We start from the raw sequence: 21,169 nt of genomic DNA on the forward strand, positions 1-21,169 counted from the left end.
TTTACGTATCTTTTGTGGCTGCCTACAGCTGCAGGACTTATCTTGGGTTTAAATAGTTTGAAGCCTCTGTCTCTCTGTAGACCCTTCTGACAGCCTGCCTGGGGACGATGCTCATCCTGTGCTTTGGCTTCAGCACACAGGCTCTCCCAAGAAGTGCAGCAGATGGATTCCTCCTGATCTTTCCCCAAGCCCTGGAGATGTGTGTCATGGACACATGGGCTGAGCAAGTCCTCCAGAGCCCCTTGAGGCCTCAGCCCTTCCTGCTGGGAGGTGTGAATCTGACCCAATTAACCATTGGTTCCTCCTCCCCTGTTGTTAGAAACCTCCAGCAAGGGGTTCCCACTCTTTCTCTTAATTGTTGGTCCAGGCCCCAGGTGTCCTCCCTGCTCCTGTAAATGTGATGCCAGCTGTCCCCTGTGCTCCATCTTGGGCTCTCCAATCCCAGGCAGAGCAGAACATCTCTTTCCCAGGTCCATGTTTTAGCAATCATGAAATACACAGTAAGAATGGCCAGTGTGCTACTGAGTTACCCTGGTTCAAGGTCTGCCTGCTTAGCCCCACCTTTGATGCTCATTGCCTGTGTCTGCTGAGCAGAGCTTATTTTGAGGGCAGCATCCCTCTTCCAGCTGCGTCAAGGTGGGCGGGCACCACCTGCCCAGGAGCTGGGGTGTTTGTGGGTCCCCTCCGGCTAAGGGCTTGCACCCAGTCTGGTGAACCCACGTCGGGCAGCCAGGGTCTAGTTTCCATTATGTTCCTGTACAATAGTCTTTGGTCTCTGATCGTTGATCTCTTCCTTCCTGCATGCTGAGTGTACAAATGGAAAATGTCTTCCCCTGGAGAGCGTGTGCCAACGTTTCCTCAGTGCTTTCCGAGGGTTGCAACTCCTGGAATTTGTGTTTTTCCTGATGGCAACGCTGTGAGTACAGATCCCAGCCTGAATGCTCTGCTTCTCACTCTTCCCTCAGATCTGAAGGCAGGAGAAGGAGCATTTGAGTCGCTTTTGGGCATCTCTGGAGGCTTTATGGCCTCATGGAGCCTCACCTGCGATCCCAAAGGGGTGCCAAGCTGTTCCCATTTCTGGGATGAGCTGAACAGAGTTGGTTTGAGCTTCATGTTTTAAAGGTCATTTCAGTGCATGGAAGCATTTGAACTGAGATTTGCAAAACCTCCTTCGAGCAGCGTTGGCCTGTGCCAGAGATATTTCTACCACCTGCAAGACAGTGCCTACGTGCCTTCCCCAGATCTTTCTACACATTGCTCCCACCAGCCTATGGAGTGGCCCAGAATCTTTGTGAAAGGCAGACGTCCTGAATGTGGCTTGTTCATGGTTTCGCAGGGAAGCTGCAAAAGAGGAAGGAAACAGTCGCCCTTCTCATTGGATTGTAACCAACTGGCCGGCCACCCTTCCTTGTCTCCTGTTCTGCTCATCTGTTAGGGTCGCCCCATTTACTCTCCTGGACTTTTTCCAGCTCTGCGTCTCACTCCACTGACTTGCGCTGTTTGAACCTTGCTTGCCCAAACAGTGGAGCTGACGGGGATGGGCAGTTGTTTCAGCACTTCAGCAACTCCAGCAAATACTTTGAAAATGAGTCTTTTCCCAAGTCAATGCCACCCGGTCCTGGCAGAGGGGCAATTCAGGTCTCCTGAAACAGGGGTCCTGCTGCCCTAGCCAGTATCAGATGCTGTACCTCAGTGGGTGGTACAGAGATGATTAATATATTACACAGTGTACCTATGATGGGTAAAACATCAGGCATGAAGTTGATCCTAACAAAAAATCACATATTTGCTGAGGCTGCCTATGTATGCAGAGCTTATCTTGGGTTTAAATATTAATTCCAGCCCCCAGGAAAGTCTCTCCCAGCACTGTCCTGCTCCAGACAAAGCTGACAATGTCAGGCATTGGGGAACTTTTGAAAGTTACTGGTGATTTTGGACCGTTTCAGAAATGGCTGGTGGTGCTCACCTGCTTTCCGACCCTCAGTTTGTCTTTCCACCAGTTTTGCCAACTTTTTATGGTCCCATATGTGCCTCATCACTGTGATACCAGCTGGATCCGGGCGGTCCATCCCAACCTGACTGAGGACGAGCAGCTGAACCTCACCATCCCCCGGGATGCCAACGGGGCATATGAACAGTGCTCCATGTACTCTCCTGTGGACTGGGACTTCGACTCCATTGTGGTGTATGGCCTGAACACCACGCAGAAGTGCAGCAGCGGCTGGGTGTACCCCGCAGACCATGAGGTGACGCTGGTCACTCAGGTTTGTAGCATCCTTTGGTTTCTGATGGCTTTGTGCTCTGGTAAACGGTGTTCTGCAGGCTGGGGTGTCCCAAGCTACTGCCAGGCCTGCCTGGAGATGATGATTATCGTGTGCTTTGGCTTCGGTGCACCTGCTCTCCCTGGAAGTGCAGCAGAAGGCTTCCTTCTGATCCTCTCTCAGGCCCAGGAGATGTGTTTCGCGGACACATGGGCTGGGCAGGTCCTCAAGAGGCCATCTCAGCCTTCCTGCTGAGGTGTGATTTCAGCCTGATTAACAATTGCTGCCTCCTCCTCTGTTGTTGGAAACCTCCAGCAAGGGATTCCCACTCCTTTCCTTGGTTTTTGGCCCAGGCCCAGGTGTCCTCCCCGCTCTTGTAAATGTGGTGCCAGCTCTGTCCCCCATGCTCCACCTTGGTGTTTCCAGTGCCAGGCAGAGCAGGACAACCAGGGCATCCAGGTTCTTCTGCACCGGGGTTGAGACTGTTCTGTGTGCAAGAAAGCTTCCTATTCAGGCAGACATCAAGAAATGTTCTGGCTTAAAGGATCATCTTTCTCATTTAGCTGGAATTCACTGCCTTTCTCTGCCCATGCCAAATGACTCAAACGTGTCTCTTCTTGGGGCAGGTCACTGGCTGCCAAGTGACCCCAACCAGGATGCTTGTTTTCTCTTCCCCCTGGGCCTTTTGAGACAGCCCGTGGCCTATGCTGTGGGGAGGATTTGTCTCATGACCCCCCTTCTCTGAATTGCACTGGCAAGGAGGCAACTCTGTAATGGTGAGGAGTTAGAGGAGGTGACACCTCTCTTCACCTTCCCCAGCAGCAGCAATGCTGGGGAACCAAAAAAAAAAAACCTCTCTTCACCTTCCCCAGGAGGTGTTTTAGCAGAAAAACAATTTCTTCTCACAAGGCATCACGGGCAAATGGGCCCTGGCTGTGACTGGAGATGGGGCAGGGCGTTTGCAGGATCTGGATTTTAGCACTGACTCTCATCGATAGGAGAGCATCATTTATGGTGCTTCTCCTCATCTCCTTAGCTGTTGTCTGATGGGTCCTTTTCTACAGGCTTTGTTCTGGTTGCTGGCCCAGGGCCTTCCCAATGCAAGGCTGGGAAGAAGGAGAGGGCAATGCCCTCTTGTCAAAGGGCAGAATCTGGGCTCGCGATACCTCCAGCTCCATGGCCAGGAGTTGGGGTTGCAGCACAGGCAGTCGGGGTCACTGGCACCAGGGCTGTGCTGATTGTTTCGGTGCTCCCTGTGGGGCCCTTCTTGCAACAGGAGCTGCCTCACCTCTCCTTGCCCCATGCCTCCTTGCCTCGGGGAGCATGGCCAGCCCTGGCTCTGCCATCCCTCCAGTACCTCAGATGTTCCCAGCCCTGGCTTTGGCCCTGACTCTCCTTGGCCAGTTTCCTTGGCGGTAGGGAGGTCCCAAGACATGAATCCAGGTCTCTTCCAAGGTGCAAATGGAGGCTGAGAGGTTCTGACCTGAATGTGGACATCATCACAAAGGGAGATGTTGCATTTTGCTTTGGCAGAGGACAGCAGTACCACGTCCTGATGGGCACCAGGCTGCTACAGCCCCTGCAGCCACTGCAGGAGCAGCCTACTTCAGCTATGGGCAAGACTTCCCTCTAGATCTGCGCATGTAGATCTACAAGGCATGGCTTTCCCCTCACTGCATGGTGGTAGGGGGTCAAAGAAGAGCTGACAGAGGCTCCTGTGTCACAGGTCCAGGAAGCGCTACAGAGAGGAAGGGGGCTAGAGCCCCATGGTGCTCCCGCAGGTTTGTGCCTGCTTTTAACCACCCGTGTCCATCATAAAGTCCCTGCTCTCCTAATGATCCCCTAGCTCCCAAAGTGTGCAGGGTGCCTCCTTCGCAAGGCTGGGGAAGGGCATGAAGTGTGAGGTGATGGCTTTGTGTCAGCTCCAACAGCAATGGGGCACAGAGCATGAGGTGCCTTGTGATGAACTTCTCTTTGGCTTGAGTTGTCCTAGTCCCTGGGATGGGATCCTGATCTCCTGGGGAAGTGCTTTGGTGCAGATCACAAGGATGTAGATGCATGGGGAACAAATGCCCCAGGGAGTAGCTGATGTTTTTTGTTGGAGCAGAGAGCGAGAGCTGACCCACGGGCGGCACACAGAGTGGAGCAGCCGCGGGGGCTGCAGTGCATCCTGCGATGTCCCAGGTGCTCAGCCTCTAACGAGCCATCTCGGCCCTGAGGAGGGCTCAGCCCCACAGTCCAGATGTTCGGGTTTGGGGTGATCCAGCATGGGGAGCTGCACTGTGAGGGTGGACTTGGCTCCACAGGAAGCCACCGCTCAGGAGGTGTCTACAGGCAGATGTTGGCAGGTCAGCAAGGGCTCTGAGCACGATGGGGACCTACTGGGGACCAAAGCAGAACTCTGCGGCAGAGCAGGGACCCAGCCCCAGGCTCCTGAACCACTTCCCTCAGCTCAGCCTCCCGCTCCCTCCTCTGGTGCCTGGTTGCAACACCCGGAGCCCCGGGTCCAAGCCGTCCTCTGGGTGGTCACAGCCTCTCGTCTCTGACAAAGACCTCAAGCGCTGCAGCAGAGCTGCCTTCGGGAGGCTTGGGGAGACACGCCGGGCTGAGACAAGACACTCTGTCCTCGTGCTGCCCCTGAGAGCAGCAGTGCTCTGGCACCTTTGCTCTTGCCCTGGGAACAGGGAGGGGGTTACAGGTGACAAAGTGCATCCCCGACAATGCCAGCAGGTTGTTGATTGGGCTGATGGAGAATATGCTGATAGAAGTGCACATTTTATCACCTCTGATTAGAGATTTAGTGCTTGTGCAGTTTAAACATTAATTTGTCCATTTAAAACATTTTTGTTCATTTAAGCGATGTGTTCTAGTACAGCCTGACCATAGCAGTCGTCACCATGTCTGCGTTTGGAGATATTATAAATGCTCTAGGGGAGTTTGGGCTATTTCAGAAATGGCTGGTAGTGCTGCTCTCCCTCCCAATCTTCTTGACTGCTTTCCATATGCTTGGCCAACTGTTCATGCTGGTGGACGTGCCCCATTACTGCAACACCAGCTGGATCCGGGTGGTCGGCCCCAACCTGACGGAGGATGAGCAGCTGAACCTCACCGTCCCGCGGGGCGCGAGCGGGGCGTACGAGCAGTGCTCCATGTACTCACCTGTGGACTGGGACCTCGACTCCATCGTGGCGTACGGCCTAAATGCCACGCAGAAGTGCAGCAACGGCTGGGTGTACCCCTCCACACAAACGCCATCCCTGCTGACCGAGGTCTGTAACTGCCTTCTGATGCTCTGGGGACGTGGACACGATGGGCCACCCAAACAGCCACCCTGTCCTGTAGCGCAGTCCATGCCGCTGACAGTCGTGGTGTGGCCAGGCTGAGATTTACCTCAGGTATATTTTGGGGACCTTGGCTCCATCCCCCATGGTCCAGGTGTGGTCCGGGAGGTTGTGTGCAGGCAGGCTGCGATGTAGGTGCCCGGCAGGGCCACAGGACGAGCTGGTGAGTCCAGCGTGTGCTCGGCACACCATCTCCCCCTGTGTCAGCATCCAGGCCCACGGTGCACCATGCGTGGAGGGACTTTTTGGGTGTCCCTGCCCCAGCCACTGCTCTGCAAGCTGGAGGTACTCTTCTACCTTGTCTGTCCCTGTGCACTGCTTTTGTGCTTCCCCCCTGTCTGGGGGCTGAGGGGAGGGTCAGTGCTTGGTTTCCATTCTTGTGCAATGGGGGGGGACTGTCAGGGTGTGCAGCTGCGCAGCGACTACCTCGGGATCTTTGTCACCTTGTGCGGTGACTTCAGCTCGGGGCTGACTCTAACAGCCCAGGTTCCTCATTGCTGCTCACTCCATGTGGAGGTACCAGCTTTGACAAGGAGAGGAGATCTTGCAAAGCCACATGCCTGGGGGTTAGCAGGAACGTCAGAATCACCAACAAGCTCCACTGAGCAGCGCTAAATTGTACTTTATTTTGGTGCTCTGTCATCTCTATTTCCTATATATCCTCTTCCCTGGGCATGTCTTCCTATAGATGCTCTCGAGACGCAGGCAGCTACAGAACAGGTCTCTAGAAGAAACTACTTGGCCTTAGAATTAGCATTTCATATGTTCTTTTCCTCCCAGGAGGGAAGAGAGTACAAAAAAACAAACAAACAAAAAAAAAGGAAACACCCCCCCCCCCCGCAAACCCAGGGGGACAGCAGCACCCCTAGTGACAGCTGGAACTCAAATATGTGGTGTGGGGAGGAGTGCAGATCTTGTCCCAATAATGGCATCTTCTTTGGCAATATCACTGCAGTAAAAATGGAGTTTTCCTCTTGAAAACCAGAGAAGTAAACAGCAAATGTAGCCATTTGGCAGAGAAGTACTATGTCAGCATGAACCTGGCAAAAGCCAAATTTTCTGAGCAGCAAAAACAGATAAAGGAGAACCCACTGTCTCTGTGCATCAGCCTACCCACCACTAGACCTCAGTGCCTATTTGCACTTTTCCTCTGGAATGGAAACTGTCCCTAGAGGCTCCCAGATGCAACATTGCTGCATGAGAGAGATCTCACACACAGACATCTCCGTTCTGACTGTGCCGAGGACTTCCAGTACAGATCCTCCCTTCCTGTTGTTTTCAGGCTGGTTCTCCCCACATCACCTTCCTTCAGAGAGAGGTTTATCTCCCAAGGGTCCTGGCTGGCAGTGGTCTTTCTGGGTCCTCCAGAGATCTTCAGGGATGAGACAAGATGTCCCATGGCCCCTGCAGATGAGCAAAGGCTCTGTCTCTATGGGCATCCCTGACTTCTCAGGACCTCTGGCCTGCTCTCTCCTTTCCTCCCTTCTCCTTCCCTCCCTCTTTTCCCACTCCCAGCTGCAGTCCTTTCTCATGGGTTCCTTCTTCTGACCTACACTGGATGAGAGACTCCCAAATCCATCATTTCCAGGGGCTCCATGTGGTCTCTGGAATCCATTTTACCACCAAGTCAGGAGCTTCTCTAGAAGGATCCTCAGTAGCCATCTGTTTCCAGGCGAATTTCCATGTCTAAAGATGTTGTTGCACCCACACATTCATGGACCAGCTGCATGTTTGCGTGACTACAGCAAGGGCAGGCAGGAGGGAGTCCCGGGAGGCCACTCTGTTATCACGAGTTGGCGTCAGAGCTCGGACTGGTAGGACTCAGCTGCACGTGCAGAAGCTCATCATTTGGAGCAGGACAACAGGGCATCTCCTGCTGTGAGAGCAGTTTGGTGCAAACATCCCCAAACTGGCTGCCAAGTCATGCTGGTCTTGGGAGCCGGGAAAGCCTGGGGGCCTGACTGTGCCCTGCAGCACTTTGGACATGTTTCCTATCCTGCACTGACATTGCTGCTGCTGGAATGAAAACACCAGTTCAAAGCTAGCGAAAGTCTGCTGGGCTGGGCTCCAGACACCACAGGTACAGCCTGTGTCTCTGCTGAAATGCTCTGAAAATGCAATGTCCCACTCTGTGCGGTCACTTAACGTTGCTTGTGGAGTGCTGAGTCTGAGTGGAAAGAGCGGAGCCACAAAATGGGTCCATAGTAAAGAACTGCGTTTTTCAACTGTGCCCCAGGCTTTTAAGGGCAATAAAATAATCCAGTCCTTTCCCTCTTCCCTCTGCATTTCAGCAGTAAAAGAGAGCAAGGAGGAAACGTCAGGGAGCAAACGGTGTTGGTATTTCTAAGGAAAGTTTGGGGAAAGAAACAATCACTGCCTTTTTTGAAACCTCATCAATAAGGTTTCCAACGTGTCTGCAGAGAGCGGGTTTAAACATCCCTTCTTGGTGCCCTGATCACTGCCTGGGAAAACGCTCCGTAGAGTTAGGCCGTTCAGGCTGGAGGCTGGGTGGCTGGAAGGGTGACCACAGCCACGAGCTTGGGAAACCATCTGAGAGAGGACACCCCTCTGCTGACCTCCTCCTTTCACCCTTCCCCACCTCTCTCAACACCTGGCCGTGGGGGATAGAAGCCTGACCCAGACCAATGCCAGGAAGGCAGCAAGGTGCTGGGACTTTTGTCCTGAGGTCTCGCTTAAAGCAAAGCTTCCCAACCAGGAGGCTGTCTCAGAGGAACCTGCTCTGGAGGGGGGTCCTGCAGGTCTTAGCCCTCTGGAGAGGGGCCCCACGGTGAGGAGCTGGACGGAGGCCCCGTGGGCCTGTCCTACCTCTGGCTTGTGCTGTTCATGCACACAGTGGAGACGTGTCCTTGGGGGTGGGATCTCCGCACCCTGGGTTTGGAGCGAGGGCCTGGGTACCGATTCCTGGGTATGCGCGGGGACAGCGGTGCTGCCCGTCCTGATAGAGTACTGCCCGGCTGGGGCCTGCTGAGAGCAAAAGCGGCTGTGTTTCCTTCCTCCAGTTTGACCTTGTGTGTGACAGGAAGGACCTGAATGACATCTCCCAGGCCATTTACATGCTGGGGCTTCTCCTGGGAGCCATCATCTTTGGGCCGTTAAGTGACAGGTGAGGAAATGCAACAACCTGCCCGGAGTTATTGCCCAGCACCCAGGGACAAACCAGCCCAGAGTTCAGGATGTGTCCATGCACTGAGCATGAAACCCACTCCGTGGGGCTTGATCTCCTTGCCTGATTCAGACATCTGAGATGCCTGTGGATGTCTGAGAGGTGACGGGAGAAGGAGGCAGGTATGGCCCTTGGGGCATCCTTAAGGAATCACAGATCGAGTCTCAGCAGGTGTCTCAGATACCCGGGGGTGTCTCCAGGGGTTCCAGACACGTCCTTCTGGGCACAGAGCTGGACCCGAGTTCAGCCGAGTCAACCAGGGCAGGTGCCCCCTCCTTCCTGTGGCTCTGCTCAGCTCACCATGACCTGAGCAAGGTGCTCAGCTCCTGTGAGAGTCGCAGCCTCACAGGGAGCTCACGAGGCAGAAGAGCACAGCATGTGTACGGGGTGCTTCACATGTGAACCGGCAGTACAGTCCTTTTGAGGCTGGTCCTCACTGACCTCAAGGGAGAGGACATTCAAGGGCAGCTTACTTTAGCAGCATCTCCTTTAGCCTTTGCTGGCACGGCATCTGATCAGAAGTGGAGACACTGCTCTTGCTGCCTATTCCTTCCTGGGGTGCTTTTAGGAACTTTCTTCACCCAGAGATTGCACTTCCTCGGGTGTGAGTGGTCCCCAATTCAGTATAAATCCCATTGGTCTCTTTGCCGTGCCCATGAGATCTCTCCAGACGCCATCTGTGTCTTCTCTCCTCCACAGAATCGGTCGCCGGCCTGTCATTCTGATCTCCATCCTCATCCAGGGCTTATTTGGTCTTGGAACTGCCTTTGTGCCCCATTTCTATGTATACATGGCTTTCAGGTGTGTCGTGGGAGCTTCTGTATCAGGGATCACCATGACGATATTGGCCTTGGGTGAGTAGGGTGTCCTTGCTCTGAGGCAGAAAGATGCGGCCTGTCCTCCTCTCCCAAGAAAGGCAACTCAGGGAAGACAACCCTGCAGAAGTAGCGGGAAGCTGGATGTAGGGAGACCTCATCTCAGTGAGAAGATGGCCCTAGACTTCAAACAGGAGTGCTAAGTAGCTGGTAGCAGATGACAGAGCCCTGGTGAGCTGGGCTGTGGGGCCAGGACTGGAGCCCCCTTTGCAGGGACAGAGCTGCCACCCCAGGGATTGCTGTCAGCCCTTGACTGGGACATGCACGGCTGGTTTCTGGGTGCAGGGCTTACTGTCAGCAGATCTCCTATTTTGTGAGGCCATTTCAAATGCCGTTTGGGTTGTTAAGACTTGGGGCCCAGCAATGGACTTCGTGAACCCTGATAGGAGAGATGTGAGGTACATAAGCTCCCTGTCCCCCTGCAGAGGTCCATGCTAGTGTGTATAACCCTGTGTTGGCTGACAGGACTGACCAAATCTCTGGAGAGGTGCAGCTCACAAAATACTGGTGGTTCAGATGTGTTTCTAACACCAGAGCTTGGACAGCTGGTTTCTTCTCCTCACCTACTAGAGAGCTCTTTCCAAGGGATGCACACTGTTTGGATCAGGGGAAACCACTCACAATGATGACCCTCAGTCTTTGTTCTTTTCAGCTACAGAATGGGTTGGTGTCTCCTACCGGACCCACGCAGTGCTTATTTCTCACTGCTGTTTTGCCGCCGGACAGATGCTTTTGGCTGGCTTGAGTTACGGTATTCGGAACTGGAGGCTGTTGGAGATTGCAGGATCTGTTCCTACATTTGCTCTTTTCTTCTACTTCTGGTGAGTGGGAGGAGGGCAGAGAGCTCCTTGCAGACATGACAGCAGTGGGTGTGAGGGATGGCAGCCAGGAGGCAGCAGGTCAGGACCATCTTGGATCTGCCCCATTATAGCGCAGGTGCTGGAGGGGCTGCTTCTGAGCTCAGCTCACCTCCCCGGGGCACTGACCACCGAGACCAGAAGCTACTTTGGTTCATGCACTTAGGTGTGTACTTTATGACCTCAAACTAGGCCTGGCAAGCCTGGCCTGAAGAGGTATTTAGACTCCTCAGTCACAAGCGATGCATGTTGTTTGCTAGAAGTGGTCACAGGGAGATGGGCTGTGAGGAAGCTCAGCAGGCTGTGGTGGCATCTCCTGATTTCACCTCCATGGCAGGGTCCTACCAGAATCGGCTCGGTGGCTGATGACAAAAGGGAGAGTAGAAGAAGCTAAGAAGATCCTTCAGAAGGCAGCATCCGTTAACAAGCGCACCATCCCACCAGGGCTCCTTGAGCAGGTACCAACGGCGCAATGGAGAACTGCTTGTTCTCCTGAGAGACTTGCACCTGCACTTGGTTTCCTAAATACAGCATGTTTAAGCTGGATCAGTAAAGGTCCAGGAAAGATGGATTTCCTAATCCAGAATAGGTCCATAGCAGCTCCTGGAGCTGAGGTCATTTGGCAATCATCTTTGCATGTGTCTGGGAATTATTTGGGGAGGGAACGTGGGTAACTTCAACTTCAGCTGAACTTTAGAGAGACAAGACCAAGGAAGAGCCTTGCAGTAGTCCCAAGCTCTCTGTCACCCACCTTGGGGTATGCAGAGGACCCACATGCTTCCCTGGCTTTTCAGCAGTGAGGACTGCACCATTGTCGAGGAGGAGCAGGAGCTGTCTCTTGAGACTCTGGTTTGCCATGAATCAATGCCTAAATGGGGTTTTCCTCCCTGCTCACCCCAAAGCCGCTAGACTGGGAAAGTTTGTCCTGAGGAAACTCTGAGGCACCAAACTCTTGCGCTGAGCACCCAGACCATATAGTCATCAGAGTGGCCCCGCTGGGCTGCCATCCACCCCAGCAGAGTTTGGGGTCTCAAGCCCATCCTACTGAAGCTGGGGGAGTCTTTCTTTGATGTCAGCAAGAAAAGGCGTTGGATATGAGTTTCCTTTCTCTGGTCTGATCATGATTTTCTGAATTTTGAAGCTGAAGCCTGAGGCACAGACCAAGCCTGGAAGTACTATGGATCTCTTCCGGAAGAAGCACCTCCGCAAGGTGACTTTAATCATGACGTGCACCTGGTAAGACGTCCTCTGACTCCCCCTTTCCTGACTGCTAGGTGAAGTGAAGATGGGATTGGGGGTTGATGAGAACTGTAAACTCACTAGGTGCTTGTGGGCTCATGTGCATGTGTGTTTCTGCTTCTGCCACCTTTCTGCCACCCAGGCTGGACCAGAACCACCATCTGTGGGCCTGGGGAGAAGCTGGCTCTTCAGGGTGCTGTGGGGTTTGTGAGAAAGGTTGGTGTAGTTCCAGCGTTGGGTATTGCCTTGGGGTGATTTTGTGTCCCCGTGCAAATTCTGGGCATGGTCAAAATGTCATCTGTAGAGATCAATATTGCATTCACTCATGGACAATATGTATGCTTAATGCCACTCTGCTTGACTCTCAGGTTTGTGAACAGCCTTGTCTACTATGGGCTCAGCCTGAACGTAACAAACTTCGGATTGGACATCTACCTGACGCAACTTGCCTTTGGAGCAGTGGAAGTCCCAGCTCGTGCCTCTTGTATCTTGTTTCTGCAGTGGTTTGGGAGGAAGAAATCACAGGGTGTTCTCTTGCTGCTGGCTGGTCTAGTGTGTCTGATCATCACTGGCATCCCTGAAGGTGAACAACCTCCTCCCATTCCAGGAGCACAGCCTTTGGGGCAGGGGACTGCAGAGCCCTGGCTCTTCCCTTCCCAGTCCAGTTCCCATCCTCCCAGCCTGCCTCTCAGGGTTTGGGATACCTCTAGGGCCACTGTCCCAAGGGGGTGCACTCCCAATGTTTTGGCTTCTTCTCAGCATGACTTTCTTCTCATTCAGAGCTATGCCTGGCCCCTCAGCAGCGCCCTGCTCTTGGCAGGGAGGGCCCGTTACACACTGTTGTCTCCTCTCAGGGAGATGCAGAAGACAAGGCATTTAAAAGGCTAGTAAGTCTACCTTCTTTAAGTGAGCAGGAAAAAGAAACGACCTCTTCTCTGTTTCTCCCCACTCTTTGCCTGCACTCCATATCCTTGCACCTGCTGCTGTGCTAGTGCTGCGAGTAAAAGTCAAGGGAAGAGAAGAGAAACAAGATGCCTTTGGGGGTCACTGGCACCATGTTTCCAGCTGAACACCTCCCAAAGAGCTTGGGTGTCTGAGTGACTTGCTCTAGTTTCAGGCGTTCAAAGATCCAGGGGCCTTGCTGCAGAGCCAATGACTGGAAGTGACCATCAGTAAACTGCCCACCCCAACGCAGGTGGTCTAGGAAATCTGACTTCTCCTTGCTAGTTGCCCAGAAGGTATTTTCCCAGAAAGGATGCACTGGGAATAATTTCCGATAGCTTAGGTGGCAGATTTGCTTGGAAAATCCATTGGAATTGGCTGTCTGGCTCTTGTATTCCTACAAATCTCTCTGCAAAGGCTGATGACCTTGTCTGAACCTGCTTCAGCTCCAGGGATGTCAGATCTGTGGTCATGTCACCACAGCAGTGCGATTCCTCCTGCTCTGTCTGCTTTCTGGGAAGGGGAGGATGTAGCTCATCTCACACCACTCCTCTGTGAGCAGCTGGGATTCCTCATCCCATTAAAGCACCCTTCTGTTGCTTATTGAAGATCACGGGGGAAGCCTTAGGGATGGAGCTTCTGCTCCAGCGAGGGAGTCTGTCGAGGTGCTGCCCTGTGATGCAAGGCAGCCCCTCCCTCTCGGTGTGATTCCCAGCTGTATTTCCTGACTTTGATGCCAAAGAGGCTGCCTTACCGCTAGCTCCCTGGACTGCTTGCTTCCCGGCAGCTCTGTGAGTGCAGCGACAGCCCCTGCCAGTTCCTCCCCTCGCGGGGACCTCCCCAGACCAGCCAACTCTTCCCTTGCCAGCCGTGTCAAGACAGGAGAGGGCAGAGCCCGCAGGGCGTTGGGCCACCCATGGAGAGAAGGTTTCCCTCTGGGCAAGCCGATGTCCAGGGTGGTGAGATGAACGCAAAGTAGCGTGAGGATGGTCCTCGGACCGGAGCTGTTGTTTGGTCCAGGTTCAGGCTGTTTAGAGGTGACGGCTCCCTGCGTGGTCTGTGGTTGTGGCTGGGTGTCCCACTGCAGCCCTCGTCTCAGGTCCGAGCGGTGCTGGGCGCCCATGCCACAGCAGCCACCTCTTCTCCGCTCAGACCTGCCTGTGCTGATCACTGTTCTGGCCGTCATTGGGAAGTTTGCCTCCTCGGCCTCCTTCTCCACCTCCTACGTGTACACGGCAGAGCTGTTCCCCACCGTCGTCAGGTGAGATTTCTCCCCATTGCCCTTCCCGGGGCTGGGTGCGACCCCGGCCTCAGCAGGGGGGGGACGGACACGGTGCTCCTTGAGCCAGGTGCCCGTCGTGGTACACGCCCCGGTGCGCTGCACCTGGTGCTAACGGGGCCCTTCGTGCCCCACCGGCTGGAGCATCGTCAGGGTGATGCGAGGGAGGCCACGGGGTGGTTGTGCCACCTCGGCTCCATCGACGGATGGGCCCGGGGGGCCGAGGCCTGGCCTGTGCCTCCCGCCGCCCCCGCTCCCTCCCTGCAGGCAGACCGGCGTGGGGCTGTGCTCGATGTCGGCGCGGGTGGCAGGGATCATCGCCCCGCTGATCCGCCTCCTCGGACACTACCACCGGGCCGTGCCCATGGCCATCTTCGGGAGCGCCCCCGTGGTGGGGGGGCTGCTCTGCTTCCTGCTGCCTGAGACCCGCGGCACAGAGCTGGCAGATGACACGGCAGCAGCCGTCCCCCAGCACAGGTGGGTGCCCCGACGGCCCCGGTGCTCCTGCAAGTGACAGCCCACTTCCTCCTCGAGAGCAACGCTCCCCTGGGGCCATGCACAAGGGTACCTAGTAAATGTGATTTTCATTCCAAGTGTGCTGATGGGAGGCTCCTCTTGTGTCATTTGCCCCTATAACCATGCCCAAAGAGGCATCTCAGACCCAAGGTGGTCATTGCTTCCTTCATGCCCATGAGATGGGGGGACTCCAGGAGGGCTCTGCACTTCCCACTGAGTCTTCCCCCGCTCTCCTCAGGGAATGATCGATACTGTGTAGCTGTGCCCTCCAGCTTTAGACATCACCTACCGCCCAGCTCCCTGCTCCCCACAAAATGTGGTTGAATTGAACCTCAGTGCTTTAGCTGGCCTCCTCAGAGAACGGTATCCGCAGCCACCGAGGGCGTGAGTGATGAATGGGAAGGAAGTTGCTTGAAGGCTACACGTCCTTCCCAAGGCTCATTGGAGAAGGCTTGTGTCAAGTCAGAATGGGTCTTTGTCTGCTTTTTAACTGTTTTCCCTTCCATTAGGTCCTGTGAAAATGCCAACAGCAGCTCGGAAAGTGGTCACGTGAAAGCAAAAGGTGGTGGCCAAGACAAAGAGTACCCTCAGACCACATACTTCTAGCTGATCCTGCAAGCAGCCAAAGGCAACCGAGCACTGTGCTGGCACTGCGGACGGTCAGGGTCTCTGTTTACAGTACACCAGCTCTCTCAGTCAAGCAGCACTGCTAATTCTTCTTTTTCCCTTTCTTTTTTTGCCTTCTTGTATCTCCCTCTACGGTTTGCCTTTGGGCATTGCATACTGTCTCTTGTGTTCACCAGTGCTCTCCTCAGAGACAATCTGAAGCTGTTAATTTAAGGAAAAAAAAAAAAGTTTTAAACATGGATGCAACATCATCTCCTCCTCTTTCATCTCCTGTCTCCACCAACATGAGTCTGGAAACTTTGTCCAAGTGAGTCACCTGTTGCAGCATAGAATAAACTTGCAAAGGAGCACTGCACTCACAAAACAGAAAGCTAGAGCAGATGCAGCACAGAAAATAATCTCACACTTGCAAAAGGAGTCATTTCTCTGGTCTGTCTAGCATGGCTTCTCACCCTGTCTTAAAAACTCTGTTTTTTTAAAAAAAAAAAAGATTTGAGATGCTCAGTCAGGGAAGATAATTGTGCTGGAAAAAACAACAAGCAGTGAGCAAGGATGTGTAGCAGATAGCAGGATTTTCCTCTTGGTGCCAGCTGTTTTGAATGAAAGCCTACAGTGATGCTTGGTGCATGGAAGGTTGTGCTATCAGGTTGTGGTGAAAAATAAGTGTTCCAGGAAACCAAGAGTTGTTGTAGCATTTGGTCTCTTAGAAGAAAATGCAAATCTTTCTGGGAAAGAACAAGTCAATATGTTGTGTTGTGTTGTGTTCTATTCTATTCTACTCTACTCTGCTCTACTGTATTCTATTCTTCATGCTGTATCCATTACTGTGTCTGAATGGTTTATGACCACTTTTGTCTTGTACTATGAAGAAAAAGTAAGTGCCTTTTCCTATACTTCCCTCCCATACCTTCAGTCCCTCAGGATGACTTTCTTTTACCATCAGCTTAGTATAGATGAAGCCCAGAAGTTTTATAATGGTGGTGTTGTCACTTCGACTGCATACAGCCCTACGGCTTTTTGCAGGTAGTGCTGAGAAGCTTTTAAAGGAAACTTTGTTTTTCTTTGCTGTCATGCCTGCATGTTTTCTGTGGGTCAAAGGATCCCATGAATATGCAGTTTGGTGAGGACAGTGTTCTGGATAAAATCAGTTACATGTGACAATGCCCCGTCAGGAGGGGCTGACTATGCTGCCACCTTCTTTGAGCCTCTGCTTTTTAAGGGATTTGTTATAAGTTAGCTATGGTGCTCCTAACTTGTGGGTCTGCCTGTGGAGGTGCTTGGTCCATTGCTGGTGGATGCTATTGTCAGTCAGCTGGTGGTGTCAGTCTGCTGCTGGTGTCAGTCGGCTGGTGTCAGTCTTACTTGGTCTTTATGAAAGAGAAGGGATTGGGGGGAAAGGCTAGGCTGAGGGAAGAGCTTGGAGCAAAAACTGGTTATTGAGTGAGCTGTGACTTCTCCTTTTTTGGAAATCTGCTCTGAGATTCTTCATTTCAACTCACTTCATAAATAAATAAAGATGTCCAGGCACATCTGATGTACTTCTGCTTCCATCTTATTCATGTTTCCAGTAGGCTGCAGATCCGTTTCATCTGCTCTTCTCTGGACCACTCCGCCTGGTTAGTTTGATGTTAACAGAGTGGTGCATTTTTGGCTGAAGAGGACCTGAATAATCTGATTCATGATATTTTGCCCAGCCCAGCAAGAATGGGAGGATGTCCAATAGTATTGCTATGCATAGGAAATTCATTGTTGGGAGGGCTGTAATGTTATTGCTGTCTGGTCTACACATGGTTCTGCACTGTAATAAATGAATCTCATAGTGCAGAGTTGAGCTGGATGTGGTGGAATAGCATGTGTGAGTGCAAATACACGTGTGCATGTGTGTAACGGGATGCTTTGGGCTCTCTCTGAGATGAGGATATGGGCAGAGGGGAGAAAGTGCCCCACGTGACTTGATGGCATAAGTATGGGTAAGAAGATACCCACTATTAGACCCCCATAGCCAAGGAGAGAGAAAGGGTCAACATGGCTAAATGGATGGCAAGGATCAAATGAAGATAGCAAGGCTTAGCCTGGAAGAGCAGATGCAAAGCCTCAAGAGAGTGCTTATCAAGGCAGGGCTGGTTGTGGGAATGGGTGGAGAGTGGTAGTGGTGAGCAAATGCCAGGGACACCATGGGTGGCTAAAGGGTTTGCCGAGGCATTCTGATTAATGTCCAAGCCTTCTTCAGGCTCCTCTTTACCAGGCATGGGAGTGAAGCCCTGCTCCTGTGCATATACCCTCACTTATACCAGAGTCTTCAACCTCAGCTGCACCCAAAATCTTTGTGGTTAAAGGATAGCCAAATTATGTAAAAAGGTAAGCTAGCAGCTTATAAAACCTGGGAAACTCAGACAACCAGCCCTCCACGCACGGACTCCTGCCATGACACTGGCTAACAAGAAGTGGAATTTTCAGTCAACTGGCTAGGGAAAGTCCTTAAGGGTGAAAGTTTTGGATCACTACTCAAATCATCTGGAGATCTATGTAGCAAATAACATCAACTTCTTCCTTACTTATTTTCTTCCTTTAAAGAGCTAAGGAGCATTGGGTTAGTGTGAACTCAGGCTCTCCAAGTCCTGGCCTGGGGAAAGTGGGCAATAATTTAACAAATAGGCACTCCACTGTCTCATCTGAGCCGTTCGAGTCCTACGCTTCTCAGCACCAGTACACAGAAGACCAGTGAGGTCCTCGGGGCATGCAGGCAGAAGGAAAAATAATACTGCACCAAGACTAGCTGGTCTCTGCAGCCTAAGGGTTTCCAATACATCCCTATCCACCCCTGGGCAACATGAAAATCCAGATCCCAGCCTGCTCTTCCCAAGCCAAGAAGCCGTAGGGCCACAGGGAGTGCTTGGGATAAGACAACAGGAGGAAGTGCCAGAGCTGTTGCACACGCGCACGCACGCCCACTTGGCCAACCAACTCCCCCGGCAGCAGACACCTCTCGCTTCCTCGCCTTTGGAGAGCTTCTGCTCAGCACTCGGAGCTGCTCTCGCTCCCAGACCCTCCTCCTCCTCTCCCTTCCCTTCCCTTCCCGCTCGCTAGCGATGGGGTTGCCATGAGCTGGCAGCACCCATCGGGACCTCCCCAATAGTCAACTACAGGCTAAAGAAACAAGGGCGGTAGAAAAAGAGCATGCACAATTCAGGAAGCTTCCACAGCTGCCCGTAGAGAAAATATATAAATACAGACTGTTCATCAGAAGACTTTGAAATAAAAAATGTCCTAATTGAACCCAGTCGTTCCGTTTTAACACTCCGTTTCTGCATTGTTTGTGGCTGACGGAAAGCAAACACGTTTCCATCTGCGGGTTAAATGACAGGCTTACAATTTCCGTGTAGAAAACATTTCAGAGCCAAGAGCAGTTACAAAGGCCAACTGTGAAACAGTAGGAAAAAAAAATAATCAACACCATTTATTATTCACATATTGCATTACAAGTGTCTCTTATCAAACGCAAAGTATAATTTATATTATTCATGTAGAAACTCTGAAACACCACATAGAAACAACACCTAAACATGAGTTACTTGGTTTCAGTGACATCCTGATCAAACGTCGCAGCTTGGATCGAAGAGAAGGCGGACGACCCAAGCAAGTAGTGCAGGACGGACAGTTCGGCGCTCGCTTGCCTAGTACACCGCTCTACCGGCAATTCTTTATTGCTGTAAAACACAACAGGGATGGTTCCACGTGCACCAGTTTGCGGAGGACTTGGAAGGACATCAGGGAGGATTCGCACAGCCAGGCGAAGTCACAGACTGGGTTTCAAGAACAATTTGAAGTGCATACTTTCCAAATGCTGAGTGACACAGAATTCCTCACCCTCTGACCATCGATACTTTATGGATTATCTGAAAGATCTGTTTCCAACAGAAATGCCTCATTCCTCTGCTTTAAGAAAAGGATTAGAATTAGTCTAGCACTTTATCAAATTCCTTTTCATTCATCATTCATGCTCTGAACATCTGCAGATGTCCTTATTGAAGTCTATTCCATTCCCTAATGGGTTTCTCACTTGGACAAAGTTTCCAGTTGCTGGAGACAGGAGATGCAAGAAGAGGAGATAATGTTGCATCCATCCTGGTTTCTGACTTCTTTCTTTTTGCCCTAAATGAACAGCCTCAGATTTTCTCCAGCTGGGGCAGTCTCTCCAACCGGAGAGCACACAATGCACAAAGCCAAAATATGGAGGGAGATATAGGAAGGCTACTGGTGCACTGATGGTCCTCGGTGTCAGCACAACAGTCAGGTGCCTTTGATTATGGCTGCTTGCAGGACCAGCTAGAAGTATGTGGTCTGAGGGTGCCCTTTGTCTTGGCCACCACCTTTTGCTTTCACGTGACCACTTTCCGAGCTGCTGTTGGCATTTTCACAGGACCTAATGGAAGGGAAAACAGTTAAAAAGCAGACAAAGACCCATTCTGACTTGACACAAGCCTTCTCCAATGAGCCTTGGGAAGGACGTGTAGCCTTCAAGCAACTTCCTTCCCATTCATCACTCACGCCCTCGGTGGCTGCGGATACCCTTCTCTGAGGGGAACAGCTAAAGCACTGAGGTTCAATTCAACCACATTTTGTGGGGAGCAGGGAGCTGGGCGGTAGGTGATGTCTAAAGCTGGAGGGCACGGCTACGCAGTATTGATCATTCCCTGAGGAGAGCGGGGGAAGACAAGGGAAGTGCAGAGCCCTCCTGGAGTCCCCCCATCTCATGGGCATGAAGGAAGCAATGACCACCTTGGGTCTGAGATGCCTCTTTGGGCATGGTTATAAGGGCAAATGGCCCGAGTAACTATTGCAGAAGAGCCTCCCATCAGCACACTTGGAACGAAAATCACATTTACTAGGTACCCTTGTGCATGGCCCCCGAGGAGCATTGCTCTCGAGGAGGAAGTGGGCTGTCACTTGCAGGAACACCGGGGCCATCGGGGCACCCACCTGTGCTGGGGGACGGCTGCTGCCATGTCATCTGCCAGCTCTGTGCTGAGGCTCCCCGAAATACACCTTACATAAATCTCAGCCTGGCTGCACTGCGGCTGTCAGTGGTATGGCCTTAATGGCTGGACAGGATGGCTGTTTGAGTGGCCCATCCCGGCCACGTCCCCAGAGTGTATCCGTGATGGAGTCAAGGTCCCAGTCCACAGGCAAGTGTATGCAGTACTGCTTGTACGTCCCACTTGCGCCCTGGGAACTGGTGAGGTCCAGATGCTTCTCATCCAACAGGTTGGGGCTAGCTGCACAGACCCAGCTGGTGTTGCAGTAATGGGGCAAGTCCACAACTATGAATAGCTGACCAGTCATTAGGAAAGGATTAAGAAGTAGTGGTGGGGGAGAGCAGCACTACCAGCCAATTCGGAAATAGCCCAAACTCCTGCGGAGCACTTATCTCCAGACTCGGACATGGTGATGACTCCTGTGGTCAGGCTGCACTAGAACATATTGCTTAAATAGACTAATATAGATGTTTAAACTGTGTGAGCACTAAGTTCCTAGTCAGATGTGATAAAATACACTCTTCTATAAGCGTATGGCCCCCCTAGAATGATAGACTGGTGTCCCCCAGGATGCCCTCCCTGTTCCCAGGGCAAGAGCAAAGGTGCCAGAGCACTGCTGCTCTCAGGGGCAGCACGAGGACAGAGTGTCCTGTCTCAGCCCGGCGCGTCTCCCCAAGCCTCCCGAAGGCAGCTCTGCTGCAGCGCTTGTCAGTGGGTCTCAGAGAAGATCCGGGATGAACAGCTGTAGAGCCTGTACACCCCATGGGCAAATGCCAAGGACCAGGGGAAGGGAGAGGCAGCACCCAGGAGCACTAGTACTGCAGAGACAGAAACCATTGCCCAGGGGAAAAAGCTGGTTCAGACAATAGGGCTTCGATACCGTAACTAGGCTTTTTCAGGGACTCGCCTTTTTCTCCTTACACAGCTGTGGACATCAGGAATGACTGTGGCTGGAGGCCCATTTGTACCCCTTTATGCTGGGTGGAGGGAGTACTAAAGCTTAGCTGAGGGA

General features: G+C 52.6%; 1 protein-coding gene across 2 annotated transcripts; it reads left to right on the top strand.

The window, feature by feature from the left end:
- The first annotated feature begins 1,872 nt into the window (after positions 1-1,872).
- On the top strand, positions 1,873-16,650 carry LOC112980720 (solute carrier family 22 member 13-like). Of its 2 annotated transcripts, none has more exons than XM_026095818.2 (10): positions 1,873-2,264; positions 8,623-8,726; positions 9,486-9,640; positions 10,314-10,482; positions 10,856-10,976; positions 11,660-11,754; positions 12,126-12,340; positions 13,852-13,960; positions 14,246-14,455; positions 15,004-16,650. In XM_026095818.2, the coding sequence occupies exons 1-10, from the start codon at positions 1,893-1,895 to the stop codon at positions 15,098-15,100; spliced, it is 1,647 nt and encodes a 548-aa protein (XP_025951603.2). In that variant the 5' UTR covers positions 1,873-1,892; the 3' UTR covers positions 15,101-16,650. The 2 variants fall into 2 exon arrangements, with proteins under 2 accessions (XP_025951603.2, XP_025951613.2); XM_026095828.2 differs by lacking the exon at positions 1,873-2,264 and adding an exon at positions 4,147-5,530.
- Positions 16,651-21,169: the final 4,519 nt, after the last annotated feature.

Source organism: Dromaius novaehollandiae, chromosome 2 (assembly GCF_036370855.1).
Source record: "Dromaius novaehollandiae isolate bDroNov1 chromosome 2, bDroNov1.hap1, whole genome shotgun sequence".
NCBI lineage: Eukaryota > Metazoa > Chordata > Aves > Casuariiformes > Dromaiidae > Dromaius > Dromaius novaehollandiae.

What these genes read in the sequence shown, in the direction of transcription:
- LOC112980720 (XM_026095818.2), top strand. Translation starts at nt 1,893, where the DNA reads ATGTCAGGCATTGGGGAACTTTTGAAAGTTACTGGTGATTTTGGACCG. An exon ending in CATGACGATATTGGCCTTGG is followed by an intron (nt 9,641 to 10,313) that starts GTGAGTAGGGTG and finishes TGTTCTTTTCAG; the next exon opens with CTACAGAATGGGTTGGTGTC. An exon ending in CACCAGGGCTCCTTGAGCAG is followed by an intron (nt 10,977 to 11,659) that starts GTACCAACGGCG and finishes TGAATTTTGAAG; the next exon opens with CTGAAGCCTGAGGCACAGAC.